Raw genomic sequence first — 13,438 nt, 5'->3', positions numbered from 1 at the left:
AAACACATGGTTTCAATCTTTAATAAGAAACTCTAGGCTAAGGCGGATTTGTACCTAATTAATCTTGGTGATGAATCAGAAAAATTGCAAGTTGACAGTCCAACGTAGATCTATTTATTCAAGACAATGAGTATTGGACGGGTTAATGGAGGCAGCGGCGGCGGTAGTTGGGGGTGTGAGGTGGCATGCCACGTGGCCTCCACATCATCAAAATGCTAATGTCATGTGTGAATACATGTCCACTTAGGACAACTTAACGGAGGAGGGGTATATTTAGCCCCAAAGTATAACGACAGGGGCATATTTGGACCTAAAGTATAACGAGGGGTATATTTAGCCCTTTTCTGATAGTACAGGGTTATATTTGACCCTTTTCCGATAATGAAATGATCGTAGAATGCATGAATTATTTCATGTCGGGTGTTTAGTTATGATATATTACATATTAGTATAATAGTTTGAAATAATTATCTACTTTTTAAACAAAATAAAAAATTATTCCTATTATGGGGACTACTATAGCTTTTTGGCAGTTTTAAATGTATTACTAATATCCGTATTTCTTTTCCACATTTTATCTCGTAGAAAATAACACATAAATTCTCGCATAACTTTGCGTATATTATTTATAAGGCGGAAAAAAGGTGCAACAAAGTGTTTTTAATTAATGTTAATGATATTTATGTGGTGATTAAATCTCCTAAATCCAACCAAACATTCTATAAGTATGGTTGATTTTTATGCAAGTATTAGCTCTTCTAATACCGAGGGGTTGTTTGGTTTGGGTTTTGGAAAATTTAATCCCCACATACAAATTAGCATTAAATTAAAGGTAAATTATAATTAAAAAGTTTGGTTTGTTTTGGAGAATATTATATCTCCGCATAGAAATCAGAATTCGCTGATATTTGGTTGCTTGTTTTTGTTTGGATTTGAAAATATCTTATAAATAAAATATGCATAAGTTACGGGAAAACTTATGTATTATTTAATGCTAATAGTAGTAATATATGGATTAAAAATATTTAAATGACAAAATTAACCCACATAATCATAAGTAACATTTTTATTTTGTTTAAGATGTATTCAAATATTTTTGAATTATATATTGTATACTAATTTATAATATGTCAAACTAACAATTAAATAGGAAATAATCTCCGCATTACAATTTCTGTATTACTAATTTTTGCAGTATTAATTTCTGCATTACTAATCTATGTGTAGCTTGCTACCCCCAAACCCCTAAAATCACTAGAGATTTGTAACCAAACTCGCTTAGTGATGCACTTTCTTTGGTAGTCCGTCCAAAAAAAAAAAAAGTATATTTAGAAATAATTTGACTTAAATTTTTTTCTTTTACACTTAATGAAATGATTTACAGCTATACAAGTATTTATGAATTATTTTAGATCATGAATTTCAAAAGTGTTCCTTTCTTTCTCAAACTAATTATCTAATGAAACTATATCGCATATATTAAGACCGAAAAAGTACTAAATTGTCAAAATAAAAGGCAGATGTTACTTATCTGAAAAAGTACTAAATTGTTAAAGTAAAAGGCAGATGTTACTTATATAAACTTTTTGGTACCATTGGTGATTGGGGGCAAATCGATGTCACAAAATTGGGAAAATGACATTTCAGCAACCAAGTCATCTGTTTCCACGTGAAATTGTTCACATGTACGCCAGTACTTGGTTTTATTTTATCTTATTTTTTTTTTCTCTTTTTCCTTCCAATGTGATACAAAAGTTTTAAGCTCTACTCCTCAATGTTGTTGTTGAAGGCTCAAACACAATAAATGATCTTCATAAGAAGTGAGGGCAGGAGTGACCTGTGCCACAATGTGGCTTTTTGTTGAGCATGAATTCCAACCATTTTGGCCTATGATGGAAAATTACACATGCCTACTATTTTTTTTTTTTATTTTTTTTTTTAAAAAAGAAGAGAATTCCAACCATTTTGTCATTGTTTAGTCTTTATTTGCCTTTCAAGATGTGGACAATAAAAAATTCCCACAACATCCCCACAAGGAAGATCTACTTCCCAATCCCTTTAACTTTTTATGCGTTATTTTGAATTGGGTAGTAGAGTAGTATTATATAAGACTTGAATAAAATATTTATAAACTACTCCCTTCATAAGTGAGTTTAATAAAAGAAAAATCACATTAAAAGTACTCTTATACAAATTCAATACTTAAACGAATTTGATTTTCTCCAATTATTTATAGAATAATATTCTTATAAGCATATAATATTATCAAATATTTTCGACATTCCAAATACATAACGTATACATATTACTCCTTCGGATCACATTGTATTTCTTTTAATTTCTTCTAAAAGACATTTAATAGTCTTATTTAATTAAAAAATATTTTTCTAAACTACCCTTCATATTTTGTTTAACATTTCACTTAATTAACACGCCACTAGTTGGAGTAGCAAGGCTGACTTGAAAAAAATAGTAAATGCCTATCTGCTTTTCTAACGCGTCAAATATTTGGAAACAAATCCGAGTGCTCATGAAAATGCCTAATCTTTGAGACAGGACAAAAGAGTGACTTAATAATAAATAAGGAAATGAAAAAGCAACAACAACATATCCAGTCAAATGAAAAAGCAATGAAGAGAAATAAATTTAGAAGGTATAAGTCATAACTTCCCTGTGCTCTAATTAAAACAGACGGACACAACCAGCTTTACAACATTAAACATTGGTGAGAGTGCTCAATTGTCACTCAGAAAATACCAACCCAAAAAAGAGTGAAGAAAAAATATACCATTAATTAGAAGGAGGTGATGAAATACTAGTAGTTTTTTCATCACCAATGATTGTTCCACAAACAAGAGGCTTAACTGCAGGTACTCTAAGACAACTAAGACTACCACCAGGAATCACAGAACACTCAGGTTGAGGCCTTTGCATTTGCCTTCCAGGAATACAATTCAATGAGAAATCAATTCCAACATTTCTTAAAGGAAGTTTGTCACAATCTTGACTCAACTCAGTGAAGAAATTATAAGCAACAGACAAATTCACAAGGCTTCTTATTGAACAAACCAAGTCAGGCAACTCTCCAGTCAACTTGTTATGTGCCAAGTTAAGTACTTCAATGCCACTCAAGCAAGAAATTGTATCTGGCAAATGTCCCATTAGTGAATTGGCACTCACATCAAGAACTTGCAAATCTGTCCACATTCCCACACCTTCTGGTATACAACCATTTAACTGGTTGTTTAGGAACAAAATCTCTTTAATTCTTGGACCCATGTACCCCAAACTAAAAGGAATACTGCCACTAAACTTGTTATTAGCAAAATTAATAACTGAAGCAGGAGAATTCCCTAAACTCTGTGGCAACTCACCATCAAACTGGTTATTATTAAGAAAGATAGCATCAAGTTTTTTGTTGAAGAGATCTTCAGGAATTGGCCCTGAGAAACTATTGTATCTAAGATCTAAATAAACAAGATTAGGGATGTATAGAACTGTAGCAGGGAAAGGACCAGAGAAATGGTTGTTACTAAGGTCTAACTCAACAAGAGATGACAAATCTTTAAATGTTTGTGGGATTGTGCCTGAAAATCTGTTGGTATTAAGGTGAAGGAGAGACATTTGTGTTAAGAAAGACAGTTCTTTAACAAGAGTGCCTTGAAGATTTGCATGATTGAGATCTATACCTGTAACAACAGGGTCAGTTGGGTTGCCCATGTAATCTTGAGAGTGTGAACAAAAGATACCTTTGTAAGTGCACACATTTGGACCAACCCAATTGTTCAAGATTCCCAATGGGTCATCAGTTATTGCAGATTTCCATGTTTGAAGAGCAGTGTAAGCTGAATTTTGGCTAGAAGGAACTCCACCTGGTCCTGGAGTGTTAATCCCTCCACCAAACCAAACACCTCCAGTCCCACCACCTATGCCAACACCAACACCAACACCAGCACTAGCAACTTCAGTAACTATGATTTGAAGGAGCAAAACAAGAAGAAAACTTCTCCCCATTTTTAAGGTGAACGGTCAAAAGAAGCTTTTTTTTAATTTTTTTTTTTATGGACTTTTTCTTGTAAGGTTGTGCAAAATAAGATTGTAGCATTGATGAGAGACGATGTGGGGATTAATTGCTGGTTCTTCAATGAGGCTTATTGCATCTCTAGCTAAGTTATTATAATATGGTCTCACTGTACTCCCTCCGTCCTAAAATAAGTGTGGGTTAAGCATAAAAAAATTATCCCAAAATAATTGTTGCTTTAGGAATTCAACACAATAATTAGTGGAGTAATTATTTTTAATTATACCCTTATACTCCCTTCGGATAAAAAAAAAATCCATTTAGCCTTTTTTTTTGGGCAAAAAAAAGTGTCCACTCATTAAATTAAGAAACAATTAACCTTGTCTTTCTAGATTCGGCCCTATTAAGCGTTATGTGATCAAATTTCAGTGCCTATTTAATTAGGATAGCTTAGTCAATTACATATTTTTTTCTTGGAGTGAGTAGTTTATTAAGGGTTGTGCAAATGGCTAAGTGGATTCTTTTTTTAATCCGGAGGGAGTATTAAAGAACTACTTATATTTAGTAGTGCTCAATTCGAAATAAAAATCTAATAAATATGAGCAACTTAGTAAATGACACCTTGTTTTTAGCCTTTTTTTAAATTGAGGTGAAAAAAGCTTATTTTGGGATGATCGAACTACTCCCTCCGTTCACTTTTACTTATCCAGTATTTTAAAAATAGATTTTTATTTTTATTTGTCACTTTTAGCATATTAAGGTTAGACAATTTATTTTTTCTTATTTTACCCATAGTCACTTTTAGCATATCAAGATAAAATAATTTATTTTTTCCTGTTTTACCCATAGTATTAATTACTCACTTCAAATCATTTTTGAAATCCAATAAAAATATGCACCAATTAATATGGGTACATTGGTAAATTATATACTTTATTTATTATTTCTTAAATAATGTGAAAATCCAAAGTGGATAAGTAAAAGTAAACGGAGAGAGTATATTATTTTTGTATTTAATTCACTCAGCATTACAATTATTATTAAGGGGTCGTTTGGTAGATGGTATTAGCTGCTATATCCCAGCATTAATTGTGAGATTAATTTTATACCATGTTTGATAGAAGGTTATACCAAATAAAGTATAAAGTGCATCCCAAACTTAAAGATGAAATATCCATCTTATCTCATTAATCCTGGGATTATTTTATTCTATCTCCTAGATAGAATAAATTAGTCCCAGAATTATAATCATCGGATAAATCTGTCTACGTACCAAACGACCACTAAAAGCTTTCCTTGTGTACATAAGTTGTCTTGTTATTGATGAGCAACTGTTCATGAAATGAAGTTATGGTCTGACATTAAGGGCCCGTTTGGTGATGAAAATTGTGAGTATTCTAAGGAAGTAGTTTTTGTTTTCAAACTAAAAATGGTATTCGAAAATTTAAATTATTTTTTGTCATGAATATAAATTAGATTTTTCTTGGAATTTTGTGAGTGATTTGAAGTGAAAAATATGAAATAATTTTGGTGTTTTCAAATTCTGGAAAATTTCAGAATTTTCAAAATTTTATGGCAAAATATGATTTCCGTAATTCAACTCAGGAAAAAATAAATAAATATTCACGGCCAAACGACCACTAAAATTTCTAGAAAGAAGGGATTGTTTTTCTTCTCATAGGATTGTTGCTTGTAAAATAATTTACTTTTAATAAAAAGTGGGTGAAAATAGGTGATATCATTATGATTCCTAATGATTGCGAGACAATGGACTCGTTCAAACGATAATGGTGAGCAGGTGAAGCCATGTTGATCATTTTCCTTTTTGTTTATCAAATAATGTTACTGTTTAACCTAAGTTCAAAAAATAGAAGAAAAGCTTCTTTCTACTTATTATTATGATTCTTGACGCGTGATATTCATGACTAGTAGTTGGTGGGTACAATGGTGGAGACACATTTACCACCTTATCGTTTGGTACACCGTATAAACTGGGATAAATTTATAACTTCTATCAGACAAAGTATAAAATGAAGCTCATAGTTAAAGATGGAATATTCCACCTTATCCTATTAACCTTGGGATTATTTTATCCACCTTTTAGATGGGATAAATTAGTCTCAGGATTATAATCGTGGGATTATAATACTGGGATAATTTTGATGGAGCTGTAAATATGATATTTCTTCTAAAAAGATTTTTCTTTTAAAAATGTGTTTGAAAATAGGCTAAGTATAACCAGTCCCTTAAATGTGTTCTCAATTTTCATTTTAACTGATCAACGGACCCTTTTTCATATTATTCATTATAATTTGGCTTAACACATATGCGGTCCCCTAGACTTGTTTTTTTTTTCCATTTTGACACCTCAACTAAGTGTTGTTCTTATTGAACCCCTGAACTCGTCCTCAAGTGTGTCTATCAAACCCCCTAAATCTGATTTTTGTTAGACGCAAAAATTAAATTGGAAAAATGAAGGTGAAGTAATATTTTAGACATGTGGTAAGCTATTCTTTAGGTACATGAATGTGTCGGTTTCTGCTGGTTCTGCTCTTTCATTGCCAGCTTAATTAAGAACTACTCTTTTTTCCCTCTTAGTCGCTGCTAATCTTAGCTAAAAGATGACATAATTAAATTAGAATATATATTAGCATGTTGCTATATTGAAGATGAAAGTCGGATTGTGTTTGATAGACACACTTGAGGACGAGTTCTGCGATTCAATAGGAACAACACTTAGTTAAGATGTCAAAATGAAAAAGGATAAATTTAGGGGGCCACATATGCATTAAGCCTTATAATTTTAACAAATATGTACCTATTAAACACAAAATGACCACCAACCAAAAAATATAGCACATGAAACTCACACACAGATATTGTGGCAAAATGACAAATGTGAAATGTGAAGTATGAACTCAAAAAATTATTAAAAATCAAATTTTGAATTAAAACAAAAAAAGAAAAACTAAAACATGACATACCAATATAATTCTCTACTTTTCTTTTTCTTTTTTTATTTCTCTTTTATCATATCTTTCTTGCAGAGGAAATGGGATCTTTTGCCCTCTCACAATTTGAATAGATGGAAATAACCTTTATGTGTTTTTTTCCACATCTCGTATGTGTAAAAAATGAATCTCACTTCTAAAAGGGTCATAACATTTAAAAAAAAAAAGTGTGTAAAGGACCAAAAAACCATTTGCTGCTTTTGTTTTAAAAATCTATGTGAAATGTTTCATCGAAATGTAAAAAGTATGAAGATCTGGCCAGAATTTTCATGGATATTGGTTAGAAAAACTTAACTCTGATGAACCTTTTTGCTTTATTTATTTAATCTAACATTATAATTGATGCCTGCATAATAATTTATCGACAAAGAATTTACTGCTTTAAGGATGAAGTAATAGAGTCATGAGAGAAAGGAATTTTCATATAAAATGTGGGATATAACAAAGGTGGATAATGGTAGTCAGGCGGCAGACCACCTGAAAGAGAAGAAGAAAGGGCAACATTATTTGAAAAGCAAAAATAAATGAGGAAAAAGAAAAGAAAATGTTATTACCTAAAATAAAAATAAAATATTACAACATGATATACACGTACGCGAACAAAAAGGGTCAATAGAGGTGTTAAAATAAAAAATGCGAACAAGTTAGAAGGCTGCTTATGATTTTAGCCTGAAATATTTTCTAAAAACACAATCTTTCTATATATATATAGACGGATAATGTACCTGTAAAGTTTAAATAACTATATTTCATAGATAAAGTCATTAAACTGACACATTTCTGGGCCAACCACTTGAAAACCGCATTTTCGTGATAATAAGCGGATACAATTTGCACAAAATTCTCCATATGCTGCTGAGTGGACATGCACAATGCAGTCGTAAGTAACATGCAATGTTTCCATGCGTGAAATATAGATCTACTAAATAGCTACACCAAAGGCATAGTGAATTTCAATAAGTGTTGAGACTGAGAGCCAGATTGGCTGAGAACTCGGAAATAGTTTCGGTTGGTGTATGGACCTCACGAGTCCCCCATAGGTCACACATTCCTATTAAAGGAGCGTGTGTATACCGGTTGTGAGATGACCTTTGCATATCATATTATATCATTTCTTTGATTTTCTGTTATTGATTAATTAGAAGATTGGTTAAAATGTGACTATCTGGCTTGACCGATTACTTAGATATTTGTGTTGAACTATGTAAATTACTTATTTTTTACTTGCCGGATTATAATTATGCCCCCTTGAGTTAATAGCATTAAGTATGGGAGTAAGCATTCGGAAGACCCACCCTTGCCATTCAATGATACTACTGAGTATACGTTGTTTTTTCATACTCACTCTACACTTGCTGCATCTTTTTGTGTGCAGAGTCTATTTCGAGCACCAGTGGAGCATGTGGAGTCACCGACTGTTGAGGCGAGTGTTAGGAGTATTTGGGGTGAGCTGCTGGCTGATCCGTCACACTGACTCCTTTCCTTTATTTTATTTCTATCTTTTACATTCTCAAATTAAATAGTGTATTCGGGGTGACCTATCAGACTTGTATCTTTTACTCTAGTAGCTCTTGCACTTGTGACACAAAGTTTTGGGTTGTAGTACCTTTTCCACTTATTTATGTAGTGAGACTTAGTTTATGACTTTGAAATAGCTTACTTTATTATTTTCACATAATATATTTGTTAAAAATTAGCTTAATTGGTTGTGGAAGATCCACTCAACGGGCGGGGTTAGTTGCCTTCACGGCTTGAAATTTGGGTCATGTAGTAATATAGCAATATGGATGTCTACGGACTCGCATTCTTATGTCGATTTCGTATTGGAATCGATTGGGCTCCTTCAAAAGCTCTAAGAAAAGGCAAGGCTTTGTTGTGAGCTTCAGACTTCGGATTAGGGCAAGTTGAGACCTTACTTGACTCTGTTTAAAGAAATTCGTTAGCAAATTACCTAATGTTAAGGGAAAATGGTAAAAAAGGGGTCCCATACTCGTGAAGTGACGAGCACCCGTACGGGTATCGGTGCCATTGTTGACAACTAATTTTGGCGCTCCAATAAGTTTATCTAATTACCCGAGATTTTTGGATCCCAAAACGGAGTGAAATATGTATCTTGATAAATCAAATGATTTTACAAAAAATATTTCGATAATATTTTTCCATTTCATTTGGCAAAATAACTTCAAATATTTGTTGTAAGTCATTTAAAAATAATTTACATATTTTCCTATTAATATTAAAGTATTTGTCAAGACAAATTAGAAGATAACTTGAAACAATTATTCAATTAATTGCTTAAATTATCAAAGGTCAAATTGACAAATATTTTAATCCATTTAATATCAAGAAATACGATTAATTAAATGAATAATTATTTTACCTCTCAATTTCAAAATTGCATAATCATAGTTTGCGTTTACAATTTAAAAGTAATCATAATTAATTAGATGCTTAATTGTGGTTATATTTGAAAATTGCTTGTTATATTATTTGTTGTGGCTACAATTGAAATAATCAATTGTTAGTTAATTATGGTCATAATTGAAATAGCCAATTTCATGATTTAAGTCAATTAAGGTTGTATTTGCAATTTAAGTTCTTATATACGATTGGCCGTGTCTTTAAAAATGATTAATTGGTTAATTAGTTTTAATTTGGTCATAATTGAAATGTTTAATTAATAGACACTTTCAATTTTGGCTATTTTGTTAAAAGTGTCATATTTATCCCTCCATATATATACGAATATACATGAATATACGTGTATATCTGTGTACACGATATATATAGGCATGCAACGTTTGGGCCACCCCTATCTCTTCATTTAAATTCAATTTTTTGCGCGGAGTGCCCTTCTTTTGGGGTGGTCTTTAAATTTTGCCCCTCATATTTGTGGTCTTTAAATTATGCCCCTCATATTGCTGGTCTTTAATTTTTGCCCCTTCGCGCGGAGTTACGAGTTCGAACCCTCGCTCAAGCAAAAATTAAAAAAAAATCGCAAGACAAGGGTTGAATCGCGTGTATGCCGGACCCGGCATACTTTTGTTAAGGAATTACAAATTTTATGCCGAACCCGGCATACTCATACCTTATGGGCAGACTTGGCATAAGTATGCGGGTAAAAGATAACTTTGATAATTTCTTCACAAAGTTATCTTGGGGGCATACTTTTAATGGGCAAACTTTCTTCATCACAACACTTGCACATAACACAAATTGTTCTACACTCAAGCCCATTGTATGATCCTATTAGCAGTCAGCAGTCTTCCATGTAAGCACAATCACATTGTGAAATATATTTTGGTCGAGTGGCATGTTGAAACACCATAAATTTTCGGTTGACTCTTTCAGGATTACCTAATAATTGCAAGAATTTAGTTCGAATCAAGCTTTTTTCCAGGGTTGAGAAGAAGTATGCACTTGCTCCAGATTCTCCAAGAACCAATAATTTGTCTAACCATCCAATATATACAAGCACGTTAAATTGGTCAAATCCTACTCTTTGACATAGTAGGCATGGATCCACTTTATCCATAAACTTTTATGCCGGACCCGCATAACTTTGTGAAGGAATTATCAAAGTTATCTGGATCAAGCATCTTTATGCCAAGTCCGCCCATAAGGCATAAGTATGCCGGTCCAAGCATAACTTTGATAATTCCTTCACAAAGTTATCGTGGGGGCATACTTTTAATGGCAAACTTTCTTCATCACAACACTTGCACATAACACAAATTGGTTCTACACTCAAGCCCCATTGTAGATCCTATTAGAAATCGCCAGTCTTCCATGTAAGCACAATCACATTGTGAAATATATTTTTCGAGTTTGGCATGTTGAAACACCATAAATTTTCGATTGACTCTTTTCAGATTACCTAATAATTGCAAGAATTTAGTTCGAATCAAGCTTTTTCCAGGTTGAGAAAAAGTATGCACTTGCTCCAGATTCTCCAAGAACCAATAATTTGTCTAACCATCCAATATGTCTGGCCAAGCACTGTTAAATTGGTCAAATCCTACTCTTTGACATAGTAGGCATGGATCCACTTTATCCATGGCTTTTATGCCGGACCGGCATAACTTGTGAAGGAATTATCAAAGTTATGCGGATCCGCATACTTATGCCAAGTCTGCCCACAAGGCATAAGTATCTGCTGTCCAGGCATAACTTTGGTAATTCCTTAACAAAAAAGTATGCGCCGGTCCGGCATAGCGAAATTTAAACTCGCCTTGCGAATTTTTTTTTAAAATTTTGCCGCGCGGGTTCGAACCCGAAACCTATGGGTGTTAGCCGAAGGGCAAATTTTAAAGATTTCAAATATGAGGGGCAAAATTTAAAGACCACCCCAAAAGAAGGGCAATTCTGCGAATTGCCCATTTAAATTTGGGCGGGCGTGGTCCAAAAGGACATGACCCAGCCCATCCTCGGCTTAAGGCCACCAAACGACCCCTAAACCCCTTCATTTCTTTGATTTGGCTAAGGTTGAAGAAACCCTAGCCTTCACTGCGTCACCATGGTCAAATATGGCAATTGGCAGTGTACAACTTGCTTTGCAGCTCAAGTTCAATTGATTCGGGCAAAGAAATTAATGCTTTGCCCTCTCTCCACTATTGTTCAACCCAAACACGGTATAACCTCGTCCTTTACTTGCTTTTTCTGCATTTTTTCTATGGTCAAAGGACCAATTCTTTAATTAGTTTTGTTGTTTTACGAATTTGAACTCATGATTTCTATGCCAAATTTGAGAGGGATTCAAGAGGATCCCCTCCCCCCCGCGCACACCCACGCCAAAAAAAAAAAAAAAAAAAAAACCCAAGTCCCATATCGAATTTGGATTAGGATTTTCATATTTTTGGGGTTCTACATAAAGAACCCCATATTTCACTTCAACACATCCATTATTCACGAATATACACACAAAAGTCTCATAAATTCTGAGAAAAAAAACACTTAGTATACCTAGGGATCTTGCAAGTTTGCTGGAACCTTTAATTTACTAAGTTTTTATAGTCTAAAGTTTTATTTCTTTCTTTTGTTTTGTGGCTGAGTTCATGTGGAGGAGAAGCATTTCCAATTCCATTTTTGACAACAGGTTGCCCGAAGAAAAGGTAATAGTTTTTCCTCTTGTCATTCTTTAATTTTAGCTATTTATGTGTTGCTTTAAGTATTTTTGCCTATGTGTGTTTTTATAGCTTAGATTTGGCCTTGATTATAGGTTTAGTGATTTTTAATTTAGTTTTAAATGCTCAGTAGTTGGTCGGTTTAGTTTGTTTCCTATTTGTGTTCAATTTTAGCTTATACGTTTAACTTATAGTGGTAATGTCAAATTAGGGTTATGTTGATAAATTAGGGACATGATTAGGGAATTTGGTTATTTAACCTCTAAACTGTTATTGTGTTTTATTAGATTAGAAAGCATGTTAATCAGGGCTTCATATGTTGTTTAGGGTAATAGTTTCTGTCAAATAATGCATTGATGATTTGAGGCTGTTTGGTTTGGTTTTACTTTGACATGTGATTGAATGATACTTATTGAGTTAAATTAGTACCTATACGAAAGACTTTGTCCTGTATATGTGAGCTTAGCTTAAAGTATTCCTTGTTTAGACTGTTGAACTAGAATAGGTTTTTTTCCCTTATTGCTTGCATGCTAGTGTAGTTTATATTACACCTTGTGCTTTTGCGCATCGAGATTTGCAGTACATTGGTGTCTTAGTTTTGGACACCGGGATTTGTTTACAAGGACATATTAGGTTGAACATGTTTAACTTGTGTGTATAGGTGAATCGAAGCGGGAAGGTTAGTCAAAATTTGTTTTTGGATAATATGGTGTATGGGTCGTATGGGTGGGATATGATCCGTATTTTATGGACCGTATTTAAGAATAGAAAAGTGTAGCAGAAAAGTAGAAATTTCAGGTGGTATTATATTTCCATATTATACGGACCGTATAATATTATACGGCCAGCAAGTTAGCCGTATAATATTATGAAAAGGATATCAAATTTTATAGAGAAGCAGAAATGATGGTAACATTATATGACTGAATTATAGGGATCGTATAATGTTATATGACTAGTAAGCTGACCATATAATATTATACGACCAAGTTATATTGCCCGTATAAGTTAAGTCGGTGGAAATTTTCAGAATTTAAGTACAACGACCCTCTTCATTTTAGTCATTCTAAAGTTCAAGAGAGCTTTAGAAACTCTCCAAACATATCCCAACACATTTCCAAGCCAAAATAAAGGATCAAAGTGAAGATCAAAACACTTCGGGTTGCAAAGGGAGATTCAAATTTGATCCTTCTTGTAAAAGCTTTGAAGGGTAATTCTAAGGTGAAGTGAATTTGGAAATTGAAGTGTTCTTGAATTTTGAGGTAAGATTTCATCTTAGTTTC

The 13,438-nt window shown here is 33.1% G+C and overlaps 1 protein-coding gene across 1 annotated transcript; it reads right to left on the bottom strand.

Annotated features, from left to right (window-relative positions):
* Positions 1-2,772: 2,772 nt before the first annotated feature.
* Positions 2,773-4,156, bottom strand: LOC132068816 (leucine-rich repeat extensin-like protein 4). Its single transcript, XM_059462550.1, has one exon. It carries the CDS (start codon positions 4,012-4,014, stop codon positions 2,791-2,793), a length of 1,224 nt encoding a protein of 407 aa, XP_059318533.1. The 5' UTR covers positions 4,015-4,156; the 3' UTR covers positions 2,773-2,790.
* Between the last annotated feature and the right edge of the window lie 9,282 nt (positions 4,157-13,438).

The sequence above is a fragment of the Lycium ferocissimum genome, chromosome 8 (assembly GCF_029784015.1).
Source record: "Lycium ferocissimum isolate CSIRO_LF1 chromosome 8, AGI_CSIRO_Lferr_CH_V1, whole genome shotgun sequence".
NCBI classification, from domain to species: Eukaryota; Viridiplantae; Streptophyta; class Magnoliopsida; order Solanales; family Solanaceae; genus Lycium; species Lycium ferocissimum.
Note: the sequence above shows the minus strand (reverse complement) of the source record. Positions and strands in the feature narration are given on the sequence as shown.